General features: G+C 46.0%; 1 protein-coding gene across 5 annotated transcripts in view; it reads right to left on the reverse strand.

Moving 5' to 3' along the window:
• Positions 1–2,404: 2,404 nt before the first annotated feature.
• The window catches only part of LOC112237992 (estrogen-related receptor gamma), a 120,532-nt gene continuing 110,436 nt past the window's right edge, over positions 2,405–12,500 (reverse strand). For 4 of the 5 annotated variants that reach the window (XM_042325490.1, XM_042325487.1, XM_042325491.1 and 1 more), the window contains 2 exons: positions 9,444–9,713; positions 2,406–3,510 (listed from right to left, as the gene is read on the reverse strand). In XM_042325490.1, coding sequence (XP_042181424.1) covers positions 3,266–3,510; positions 9,444–9,713 — 515 coding nt within the window. In that variant the 3' untranslated portion in view covers positions 2,406–3,265. Of the gene's footprint in view, positions 3,511–9,443; positions 9,714–12,500 lie in introns of all 5 variants that reach the window. The other variant, XM_042325488.1, reaches the window with a different exon arrangement.

Raw genomic sequence — 12,500 nt, forward strand, 5'->3', positions numbered from 1 at the left:
AACCGTGCTAAAATTGCCTCACCAAGCAAGCTGCTCTCGCATGAAATATTGCCATTAGCTATTGACATAAAACCACACCTGTCTTTAAAATACAGCTTTAATATTCACAGTCTGCGATTGATTGAATTGAAGCCTGAATTTACAGAAGCACTTTCAGTGAAGTACTTTCTCCAAACCATGGTCTCTTTATGTTTAGCCAATGATACATACACGGTAGTTAACAAACAAGACCAAGGAAGAAGATCAATGAATTAGAAACATAACCCCCCCCACCCCCGCCCCCGCCCCATTAGTCCTAGAAAATAACAACATTGTCATCTTTTTTTTTTATCTTTTATTTTTAATAAGCACACAAAGTTAAAGCCAGAGTTTTGGAAACGAGTTGAACTCCAAAAATAAAAAACATTTTTTTTTTTTTTTTTTTTTTTTTGTCCTTTGCAACCTCAGAGGTTAGATAATGTTACAACGCGGCTGTTTCTAAATGGAAGGAAGGCAGTATGTACAGCGAGTTATCAAAAAAAGTCATCTATCGTTCGGGAAATGTCTTTTTTATTTTATTTTTATTTAAACCTAAGATATACATTGTTATTCTACAAGAAAAAGTTACACAAATGATCCCTTTTTATATACTTTGTTTCTTCCTTTAGATACTTGTTATTCTCTTCTAAGTCAGTACAGGTTATTATGATGATGATGATGATGATGATGATGTTGGATCAGTTGATCTAGCAGAACTAGCTAGGAAGAAGAGCCTTGTTTCCTGGTAAATTGGCAGGTATGTGAGAACCCGCCGCCCCTTATCTCCTGAGGACCGGTACATCCACCGTTGTCTCTACTTCTACCCTGTGTCTAAAATAAAAAAGCGCACGGCACGAGAACTAGAACCACCACGAGAAAGTACACGCCGACGTCGTCGAACGCAACGGAGGGAAAGGAAAGGGAAAGTGAAGGGAAAAAAAACAAAACAAAAGGGAACGTTTTTCAGAAAAGCACAGCAAACATGAAACACTGAGAGGCTGAACTACATTTTTCTGTTTTTGTATTTTTGTGTTTTTTTGTGTTTTGTTCCAATAAAATGTCTTAGGTTAGAATTATAATCTGTTAATTTACAATATACAATGGTTAAGAAGGTTCAGAAAATACCCCTTACTAATAATACTGACATATTTGTTATAGAGAGTGACGTAGGTTACTTGACTTATCGTTTAGCTTCTCAACTGGAACCAGTTACCATTTTATAATAGAGTACATCATAATCTAGATTATGGATATTGGCGTTCTTAATCTGCGTACAAAAATCCTGGACCAAATGCCAACCTCATTCCTTCCTATGAGCCCACCGCTGTTAAAAGCTTTCCTAAGTGCTAGTCTAGTATTATATCTCGGCTACAGATTACTGTTCTTGGTACAATGGCGGTCTTAAGAGTCAAATGCATGAGTTACCTGCTTGCCTGCACATTCACGGTGCCTCCCTAGCCTTGGGTTAGCTTGATTCTAGGACTATGTCATCTAATAGCCTATGGCAGCACACAGAGAGAAGCTACACCTGGTAGAAATGCTAACATCCCCCGCAACGAAGACTGGCACCAACATGAACTGCATACATGTTAATATGCACCCTCCTTTTAAATGACTATTGCTTAGAGAAGATAAGAGTCGATCCATATATATATCCGTATAGAATTGCTGAAAGTGGTAAAGCTGATAGAAAAACACATATATTGATTGCTTTCTTATTAACACAATATAAACAAAACAAAAGAATCATGTAGACCATATATGATGACCGGATCATATATTTACACCCTTATATTCATTTCAATAAAAATAAGACCAAACAAGTTGAAAAACAACCATAAATATGTGTCCCTTCAGCGCCCCTGCACCTCTCGTCCATATTGCATGAGTGACTAAAGCTTCCCCGTCTCCCTCAAAAAGTAACAACAATCATCAAGCCACTACATCATGTCTGCGAAACCCTCTGGAAGACTTAACCGAAAAGGGCAACGAGGGAGTCTAACTGCTGTAAGTGATTCAAATGGACAAACCCAAAGGGAAGGCTGGGGGTGATGACAACGATCTGTTATTAGGCTGGCACATTGTGGACTGTGTGTGTGTTGTATGTGTGGACGTGTCTAACCAGAAGTCCCCACAAGAAGCGTAAATGGACCAAAATCTGAGCAACTGGGGACATTTTGTTAGTCCCCACGAGGTCAAATGCTATTTCTATGGGGTTTAGGGTTGATGTTAGAATTAGTGTTAGGGTTAGAATTACATTAAGGGTTAAGGTTAGGAACTAGGGTTAGGATTTTGAATGGGACTGAAGTGTGTGCCCCCACAAGGTTAGCTGTACAAGACTGTGTGTGTGTGTGTGTGTGTGTGTGTGTGTGTGTGTGTGTGTGTGTGTGTGTGTGTGTGTGTGTGTGTGTGTGTGTGTGTGTGTGTGTGTGTGTGTGTGTGTGTGTGTGTGTGTGTGTGTGTGTGTGTGTGTGTGTTATTATACTGTAGTTAAAGCAGGCCAGACTGCAGTAAGAGGTAAATACTTGCGGTGGGGTACTGGGAGAACAAGGTATTTTGGGGAAGGGGGGTGTATCAGAAGATATTAGGAGTAACCGGAGGTGTCAGGGGCTGATAGTAAAGTTTGCTGGCATCCACTGAATGGATCTCCATCCTTTGGCAGGGCATGTCTCCTCTCCTCCTTTCCACTCTTCTCTTCTCCGTTACACATTTCTTCATGAAAATCATCAACAAAAAGTCTTTGTTCATTTTCAAACGTTTTCTTCAACAGCACATCCTGTAAAAACTGTTGGGAAACTGAGAAGAAGTTGAGAAAAGCTTTACAGTCTCTCTGCTGCTGACACAAGCAGAACAGTCTCTCTTCTTTTCTTTTTTAAATTCCTCGTTTAAACATTTTCATCAGTCAATAGTCAATAATCACATCGTTAATCATTCTTATATGTATAAGTGACTTGTGGTTGATAGTCAATAGTTTACAGGGCCGTTGTTATGGTAACTGGTTTATGACTTGTCTATAATCTATACACATACGGCCCTCCAGCAGAGGTCTCGTCTCAGTGTCAGTGTCTTCCCTTATGCACAGAGGTCAGGGGTTCAGAGTTCAGAGGTTAGTCCCGCCCATCCCTCTCAGTGGGCGGCGGTTTGGGAGGTTCAGGGGTCATATGGGGTTACGGGAGGGGGTCAATGGGAGGAGGCTGGGTGCGACTGACAGACTGACATATTGGGGGTTGTTGACGTGGTTAGCCAATCAGACCTTGGCCTCCAGCAGTTCCAGGAAGAGTTTGTGCATGGGGACCTTGCCGTCCTGCTTGATGCTGTAGAAGTGCTGCACGGCCTTGGTGGAGGTCTGGCGGAGCAGAGGCAGGGTCATCAGCAGCTTGCCTGCCCGACGAGGGTCCTCCGGGTGCTGGCCCGCCTCGTAGTCCTGCAGGGCCTCATGGAGCACGTCCTGGAGCTTCTGCACCGCCTCCACGTCCTCTATGTGCATGGAGTCTACAGGGGGAGGGAGGGAGGGGAAATAAAGCAGATAGAGGTTAATCTTTACACATACTACATGACTATATCATCACAGAATGAGAGAAAGAGAGAGAGAGAGAGAGAGAGAGAGAGAGAGAGAGAGAGAGAGAGAGAGGGAGAGAGAGAGAGACACTCCCCAGCTGAACAATAGCCTGGCCTGTCTGTATTTTCCTGTCTCAGGGGTAATGTCTAACACAGTCATTAGCATACTGAGTCGGTACTGGAGCATTTATGAGCACTGGGGATGGGTGTGGTACTGCGATGGATTTCACAACTCCAGTCCAACACACCCACACACAAGCACACACACACACATACACATGCACACACAGGCCCTTAATGGTCCAAGCAAGAGGTCACTGTGGGTGGGGTGATCACAGTATATAACCACTGTTGTACTCTATCGGGTACATCCATCATTGTGTGTGTGTGTGTGCGTGCTACTGCGGCCTGTCTATGTGTCCAGGTTGACCCTAACAGTGTTTCTCCCCAGGGATAAATGACTTAATGCAGGCTGGCCTTTAAAGTTGAAACCAGATCAATCCAGCCGATCAATGGAACATGCATGTTAAATAATAATCACAGGTCAACTATTGACAGATCAGACTGACCAAACATTGTGGTGGAGAGGAGGGTGTACGCAAACACACAAGCACACACACACACACACACGCACACGCACACACGCACACGCACACACGCACACACACATGCACACACACAGGATTTAACGACTGGCGTTAGTCTACTGTCCCATAGCTGGGGGGTGTGAGTGGCTGGGTTATAGTGTGTGCATTTGGTTCAATTCTCTAAACCCCACCACACGTACACATACCGGCTGCTCTGCCCCAAAGACACATTCAGATGTTCATGCTTCTGTTTGGGTCAATACTCGAACCCGGTATATGTGTGTGTCTGATCCAGGAGTCTGACAGCGAGCTCTCAGTCATCCATCACCGGGATTTGGAGGTGTGTGTATGAGTGAGTGTGTGACAGGGGCTTTGGCCATGTGAAAAGTGACCTGTGATCCGACAGGAGCCCCCCCAGCAGGAAACTGCTTACACACACACCTTTACAGAGCTGCAGAGCCAGCAGCACTATCAATCTGACTATCACACACACACACACACACACACACATAAGCGTGCACACGCACGTGCACACCGACACGCATACACACGCATACACCAGAGCCACTCACATATTCATGCAACAGAGCAACAAGCTCTCATTGTTTCCCTTCAACATATCATGGTTCATTTTTTAACACATTCATTCCACGTGATGACAGGGTTAATTCCACGTGATTACAGGGTTAATTCCGCATGGTTACAGGGTTAATTCCACGTGATGACAGGGTTAATTCCGCATGGTTACAGGGTTAAAACAGAAACGACTCAAACGGTTAAGGTTAGGTATTAATTCATAGTGGTTAAGGTTAGGTATTAATTCCTAGTAGTTAAGATTAGAGCTATGGTTTGGGGAAGGCTTGAAACAAAATGATTAAAAACGACATGCTATTATCATCAAGTATCACCAAGTGTTCTCGCTAGAGCATTGTGGACTAGTCTAATACTACAGACGTTATGTCTCCACTCAATTCCATCTGTTTCTATAATACTACACACGGTATGTCTCCACTCTATTCCATCTGTTTCTATAATACTACACATGGTGTTTCTACTCCAACTGTTTCTATAATACTACACATGGTGTCTCCACTCAATTCCATCTGTTTCTATAATACTACACATGGTGTTTCTACTCTATTCCAACTGTTTCTATAATACTACACACTGTACTGTATGTCTCCACTCTATTCCATCTGTTTCTATAATACTACACACTGTACTGTATGTCTCCACTCTATTCCATCTGTTTCTATAATACTACACACTGTTCTGTATGTCTCCACTCTAGTCCATCTGTATCTATAATACTACGCACTGTACTGTATGTCTCCACTCTATTCCATCTGTTTCTATAATACTACACACGGTATGTCTCCACTCTATTCCATCTGTTTCTATAATACTACACACTGTACTGTATGTCTCCACTCTATTCCATCTGTTTCTATAATACTACACACTGTACTGTATGTCTCCACTCTATTCCATCTGTTTCTATAATACTACACACTGTACTGTATGTCTCCACTCTATTCCATCTGTTTCTATAATACTACACACGGTATGTCTCCACTCTATTCCATCTGTTTCTATAATACTACACACTGTACTGTATGTCTCCACTCTATTCCATCTGTTTCTAAAATACTACACACTGTACTGTATGTCTCCACTCTATTCCATCTGTTTCTATAATACTACACACTGTACTGTATGTCTCCACTCTATTCCATCTGTTTCTATAATACTACACACGGTATGTCTCCACTCTATTCCATCTGTTTCTATAATACTACACACTGTACTGTATGTCTCCACTCTATTCCATCTGTTTCTATAATACTACACACGGTATGTCTCCACTCTATTCCATCTGTTTCTATAATACTACACACGGTATGTCTCCACTCTATTCCATCTGTTTCTGTAATACTACATAAATGATAATACTACACCAGTATTTATTTTTCCTGTAGAAAGGCGTAGGCCACAATGAAGGCTCTTTCGAGCATCGTGAAGATGTCAATTGAACTAATTCCATATTTCAGTTATAACATGGTGGCTTTTGGGTTTTTTCACAGTAAAACACTATCCTCCTAATCAAAACATTTGACACCATATTCTAAGGTGTTTGTCCACTGCTGTTAGATAAAATGCCACATGGCGTAACAGTAGTAAATCAATGAGAATTCAATTAAGTCTTAAGGTGACAGGAGACTTAATGTAATTTGGCTGTTACTTAAATTAACATGCTAGTCAAACATGTCCTGGTAATTGTGTGGATAACTTATGTTTCTTAGCTCTATAGGAAAGAGATGCACTCCTCCCAAGAGTGTTTGACAATTATAATAGCAAGTAGATATTCTTCTGTGTGTGTGTGTGTGTGTGTGTGTGTGTGTGTGTGTGTGTGTGTGTGTGTGTGTGTGTGTGTGTGTGTGTGTGTGTGTGTGTGTGTGTGTGTGTGCGTGTGTGCGTGTGTGTGTGTGTGTGTGTCAGACTTAAAGTGGCAGGAAACACTGTGTTCTATTAGCGTAGCATGTTGCTAATGAGCAGTGAGGTTAAACAGGGACTGTTAACACACACACACACACACATCTACATCTTTATATGTGAATCACGTACAGTAGCATTTCTTAAGGGTTCCCATCATTAATGCAGAAGATTAGCATTCAAAGAATTAATTATGTCCCTGCCCTTCAAAATGCTAATACCAGCTTTCTGTTGTTGTTACACTGGCTCACCTTTAACAAACTGAAAGAAATATTGACTAACAACTAAAAGCTTATAGTTTTGATCATAAACTTGTCTGCATCACTTCTTCATTAGTTTCTGATCCTAAATATATATATTTTTCATTAACAGACATCTCCAACAGTAACCACTTAGCAAACATTTTTATCCAAAGTGGCCTACAGGTGACATACAGTATAAAGTATATTCAATATGAGTCCCCATGCAGAAATGTAACACACACAAAGAAGTCTGTTGTGAAGGACTCCAGCTGCTATCAGTCTCCGTCTGTGTCATCGACAGCATGGATGAACACTTAAGCACAAAATCAATTTAAAAAAAAACATTTCTCTAAGGAGTCGCTCGTCCAAGCCCTCTCTGGGGTGCACTTGTGGCAGGAGGGCTGAAACGTTCCCATGTTCCCAGACTCTCCCCCAATCCTCCGCTCGCCAAATAGCGAACCGTCATCCCACGGCCAGCAGAAGCAATCTGCTCTTTCATTTTTCAGCGTGGCTGGGCCCGGCCCGAGATTGATCGCCACATATGGCCCCAGAAAACAAACTGTCAATACGTTGAGCGCTGGAGAATTTGAACAAATAGCCGTCCTCCCATTCAAGCCGCCCATTGCATCCCATTTAACAGATTCTATTGACAGTTTCCTTCTTGTAATTAAAGGGAAAACTACTGGCCGGCAATCAAGATAAAGTTCAAAGATGGGGTCACCGAGAGGAGAGGGGGAGGGAGAAGGGAGAAGAGGGCTAGGCAGGACTGTCGATGCCGGACGACATCAGAGGCGGTTATTGACATGCGGGGTCCTAATGATCGCGCCTTATTTAACAGGCATCTGAGGAGACCACTATGCTAATTGTAAAAGGGACAGCCACTACTACGCTTCAGGGAGTGTGTGTGTGTGTGAGTGTGTGCAGGTGTGTGTTTCACTGTCTGAATGTATGTGTCTGCTGTGGGGATGTATTTAAATCACCTCTTTGACAGTGCTTCTCTTATGAGTCTCATGGGAGGAGGGGAGGTGGAGGAGGGGAGGAAGAGAAGGGGAGGTGTAGGAGGCGAGGTGGAGGAGAGGAGAGTAGGAGGGGAAGTGAGGTGGAGGAGAGGAGGAGGTAGGGGAGTGGAGGAGGTGGAGGAGGTGGAGGTTTAGGAGGGGAAGAAGAGGAGAGGAGGTAGAGGAGAAGGAGGAGGAGGAGGAGGAGGAGGGAGAGGTGGAGGAAGGGAGAAAGAGGAGGGGAGGTGGAGGAAGGGAGAAAGAGGAGGGGAGGTGGAGGAGGGGAGGTTTAGGAGGGGAAGAAGAGGAGGGGGAGGTGGAGGAGTGGAGGAGGAGGGGAGGTGGAGGAGGGGAAGAAGAGGAGGGGAGGTAGAGGAGAAGGAGGAGGAGGTGGAGGAGGAGGAGGAGGAGAGGTGGAGGAGGGGAGAAAGAGGAGGGGTGGAGGAGGGGAAGAAGAGAAGGGGAGATGGAGGAGGAGGAGGAGGAAGAGGAGGGGAGGTGGAGGAGTGGAGGAGGAGGGGAGGTGGAGGAGGGGAAGAAGAGGAGGGGAGGTAGAGGAGAAGGTGGAGGATGTGGAGGAGGAGGAGGGGAGAAAGAGGAGGGGAGGTGGAGGAGGGGAAGGGGAGGTGGAGGAGGGGAAGAAGAGGTGGGGAGGTAGAGGAGGGGAAGGAGAGGTGGAGGAGGGGAGAAAGAGGAGGGGTGGAGGAGGGGAAGAAGAGAAGGGGAGGTGGAGGAGGAGGAGGAGGAAGAGGAGGGGAGGTGGAGGAGTGGAGGAGGAGGGGAGGTGGAGGAGGGGAAGAAGAGGAGGGGAGGTAGAGGAGAAGGTGGAGGATGTGGAGGAGGAGGAGGGGAGAAAGAGGAGGGGAGGTGGAGGAGTGGAGGAGGAGGGGAGGTGGAGGAGGGGAAGAAGAGGAGGGGAGGTAGAGGAGAAGGTGGAGGATGTGGAGGAGGAGGAGGGGAGAAAGAGGGGGAGGATTCAGATCTTAAGTCTTCTTTTCTGACACTCTGTCCTTACATACCTTCTGATAGTGGAGAAATGGTTTGGAGAACGAAACAAACAACGCCAGAGTTGGGGGTTTATTTCCAGCATGGGCCACATAAGTCACTTTGGATAAAAGCATCTGGCAAATGACTACACTATTACATTTTGTATATTCGTATTACAAGAGCAAGGACAAGAGACGATGGGGACTGATTCATAATGTTTTACCATTGTACCACTGAGGCAAATGTAATATCAGTTTTCAAAATGAAATACATGAAATATCACTTTGATATTTCATAGAGATTAGATGGAAGCATGAATCATACTCAGGATGTTAACAAGACTGGAAACAGGACAACACCCAGACATAACAGGAAATCATAGAGTTATAGAATACAGTTACAGCTATGGTTTAAATCCAGTACCATTTCTGAGAATCTTGTTTAGTATTTACTACAATGTAGTTGAGTGCCAACAGCTACTCAGAAGTGTGCCTGTCTGAGTTGGTTTAAGAGAGTGCATGAGGAATGGACTGTGTGGACGTGTGTGTGTGTGTTCTCACCTGAGTTAGCCAGAGCGATAGCCTTGAGAGTGACAAACTCTTCCTTCTCCAGCTTCATGGCTTTGTATTTCTTCACCAGTTGCAGTATGGCGTTGTTGAGATCAAGAAGACCTGCCAGCTTGGACTGGTCCTCGTCCATGATGTAGTCCTCAGCATACACCAGCTTGTCCTCGAAGGACAGCGAGCGGTACACCACACGCAGGATCAGAATCTCCATCCACGCACTCTGCAGTAGACTCATCTGGTCTGCCAGCGACAGCGTGGAGAAACCTGAGGGAGGGAGAGGGAGAGGGCGGGGGAGAGAGAGGGAGAGAGAGAGAGAGAGAGAGAGAGAGAGAGGGCGGGGGAGAGAGGGAGAGAGAGGTTAAACCCACTGGATAATACAATCAATTCAGAACAAAAATTAGGCTGCTGTTTAAGTCTGGGTCTAGGACTAGGTATGGTCCTCAGCTGTTCTGGGGTCTGGGTCTAGGCCTTGGACTGGGTCTGGGTCTAGGTCTGGGTCTAGGTCTGGGACTTGGTCTAGGGCTGGGACTTGGTCTAGGTCTGGGACTAGGTCTAGGTCTGGGACTAGGTCTAGGTCTGGGTCTAGGTCTGGGTCTAGGTCTGGGACTAGGTCTAGGTCTGGATCTAGGTCTGGATCTAGGTCTGGGTCTAGGTCTGAGACTTGGTCTAGGTCTGGGACTAGGTCTAGGTCTGGGACTAGGTCTAGGTCTAGGTCTAGGTCTAGGTCTGGGTCTGGGTCTAGGTCTGGGACTTGGTCTAGGTTTGGGACTAGGTCTAGGTCTGGGACTAGGCCTAGGTCTAGGTCTAGGTCTGGGTCTAAGTCTGGGACTTGGTCTAGGTCTGGGACTTGGTCTAGGTCTGGGACTAGGTCTAGGTCTGGGACTAGGTCTAGGTCTAGGTCTGAGTCTAGGTCTGGGTCTAGGTCTGGGACTAGGTCTGGGACTAGGTCTAGGTCTGGGTCTGGGTCTGGGTCTGGGTCTGGGTCTGGGTCTGGGTCTGGGTCTGGGTCTGGGTCTGGGTCTGGCCTAAACATCATTGTCATTCAGGTTGTGTGTTGAAGCCAGAGGAAGTTCATCCAGCCTCTCCAGCACCATACCAAGGGCCTCCTCCTCCTCCCTAGCCCAGCGCCCAGGGCTCTCCTCTGGGGACGGAGGTGTCTTATCTCCAACTGAACACACACACCATGGATCAATGCTAGCCATCACCACCCCTCACACTCTAATTGCTAGTCTGAAAACTCCTACTCTCTCTTTACTCTTCTCCTCTCTCCCTCTTCGTGTCTCTCACTCGCTCCCTCTCTCAGTCTCACTCAACATCCCTCCTGTCTTTTGCTTTTCACTTTCCTTCCCCCAATCTGTCTTTCCTTCCTCTGTCTTTCCTTCCCCCACTCTGTCTTTCCTTCCTCTGTCTTTCCTTCCCCCACTCTGTCTTTCCTTCCTCTGTCTTTCCTTCCTCTGTCTTTCCTTCCTCTGTCTTTCCTTCCCCACTCTGTCTTTCCTTCCCCCACTCTGTTTTTCCTTCCTCTCTCTTGGCTTCCCCACTCTGTCTTTCCTTCCTCTGTCTTTCCTTCCTCTCTCTTGGCTTCCCCCACTCCATCTTTCCTTCCTCTGTCTTTCCTTCCCCCACTCTGTCTTTCCTTCCTCTGTCTTTCCTTTCCCCCACTCTGTCTTTCCTTCCTCTGTCTTTCCTTCCTATGTCTTTCCTTCTCCCACTCTGTCTTTCCTTCCTCTGTCTTTCCTTCTCCCACTCTATCTTTCCTTCCTCTGTCTTTCCTTCCCCCACTCTGTCTTTCCTTCCTCTGTCTTTCCTTCCTCTGTCTTTCCTTCCTCTGTCTTTCCTTCTCCCACTCTGTCTTTCCTTCCTCTGTCTTTCCTTCTCCCACTCTATCTTTCCTTCCTCTGTCTTTCCTTCTCCCTCTCTGTCTTTCCTTCCTCTGTCTTTCCTTCTCCCACTCTATCTTTCCTTCCTCTGTCTTTCCTTCTCCCACTCTGTCTTTCCTTCCTCTGTCTTTCCTTCTCCCACTCTATCTTTCCTTCCTCTGTCTTTCCTTCCCCCACTCTGTCTTTCCTTCCTCTCTCTTTCCTTCCCCCACTCTGTCTTTCCTTCCCCCACTCTGTCTTTCCTTCCCCCACTCTGTCTTTCCTTCCCCCACTCTGTCTTTCCTTCCTCTGTCTTTCCTTCCTCTGTCCTTCCTTCCTCTCTCTTTCCTTCCCCCACTCTGTCTTTCCTTCCTCTGTCTTTCCTTCCTCTCTCTTTCCTTCCCCCACTCTGTCTTTCCTTCCCCCACTCTGTCTTTCCTTCCCCACTCTGTCTTTCCTTCCTCTGTCTTTCCTTCCTCTGTCCTTCCTTCCTCTCTCTTTCCTTCCCCCACTCTGTCTTTCCTTCCTCTGTCTTTCCTTCCTCTGTCTTTCCTTCCTCTGTCTTTCCTTCCCCCACTCTGTCTTTCCTTCCTCTGTCTTTCCTTCCTCTGTCTTTCCTTCCCCCACTCTGTCTTTCCTTCCTCTGTCTTTCCTTCCTCTGTCTTTCCTTCCTCTGTCTTTCCTTCCTCTGTCTTTCCTTCCCCCACTCTATCTTTCCTTCCTCTCTCTTGGCTTCCCCCCACTCTGTCACCTCTACCTTTTTTTCTCTACATCTTTCCCCTCTATCTATGCAAATGTTCTCTTTCTCTAGATCTCTGTATTTGTATTTGTGTTATTGGGTTTGCTGGATCTTGAACACAAATGGAAGAAGTCAGTATGGTTATGATATTGCAGAACAGATTTACGAACATGTGTATCTCTGTCTCTCCCTCGCTTTCTCTCTCTCTCTCCCTCTCTCTTTCTGTCTCTCCCTCGCTCTATAATGGAACACCTGCCCACTCACATCTCACCTCACAGCTGTCCTCTCCTCTCTCTTTCGCTCACACACCTGCTCATTCACACCTGTGTGTGTGTGTGTCTAAACAAGCCTTCCGGAGGCACACAGAGGGGGCTGTCCAGGTGCACACCTGTCAGACTTCTATCTCCAACTCACAGAACGTTGTGTGCGTGTGTGTGTGTGTGTGTATGTGTG

The sequence above is a fragment of the Oncorhynchus tshawytscha genome, linkage group LG08, assembly GCF_018296145.1.
Source record: "Oncorhynchus tshawytscha isolate Ot180627B linkage group LG08, Otsh_v2.0, whole genome shotgun sequence".
Lineage (NCBI taxonomy): Eukaryota > Metazoa > Chordata > Actinopteri > Salmoniformes > Salmonidae > Oncorhynchus > Oncorhynchus tshawytscha.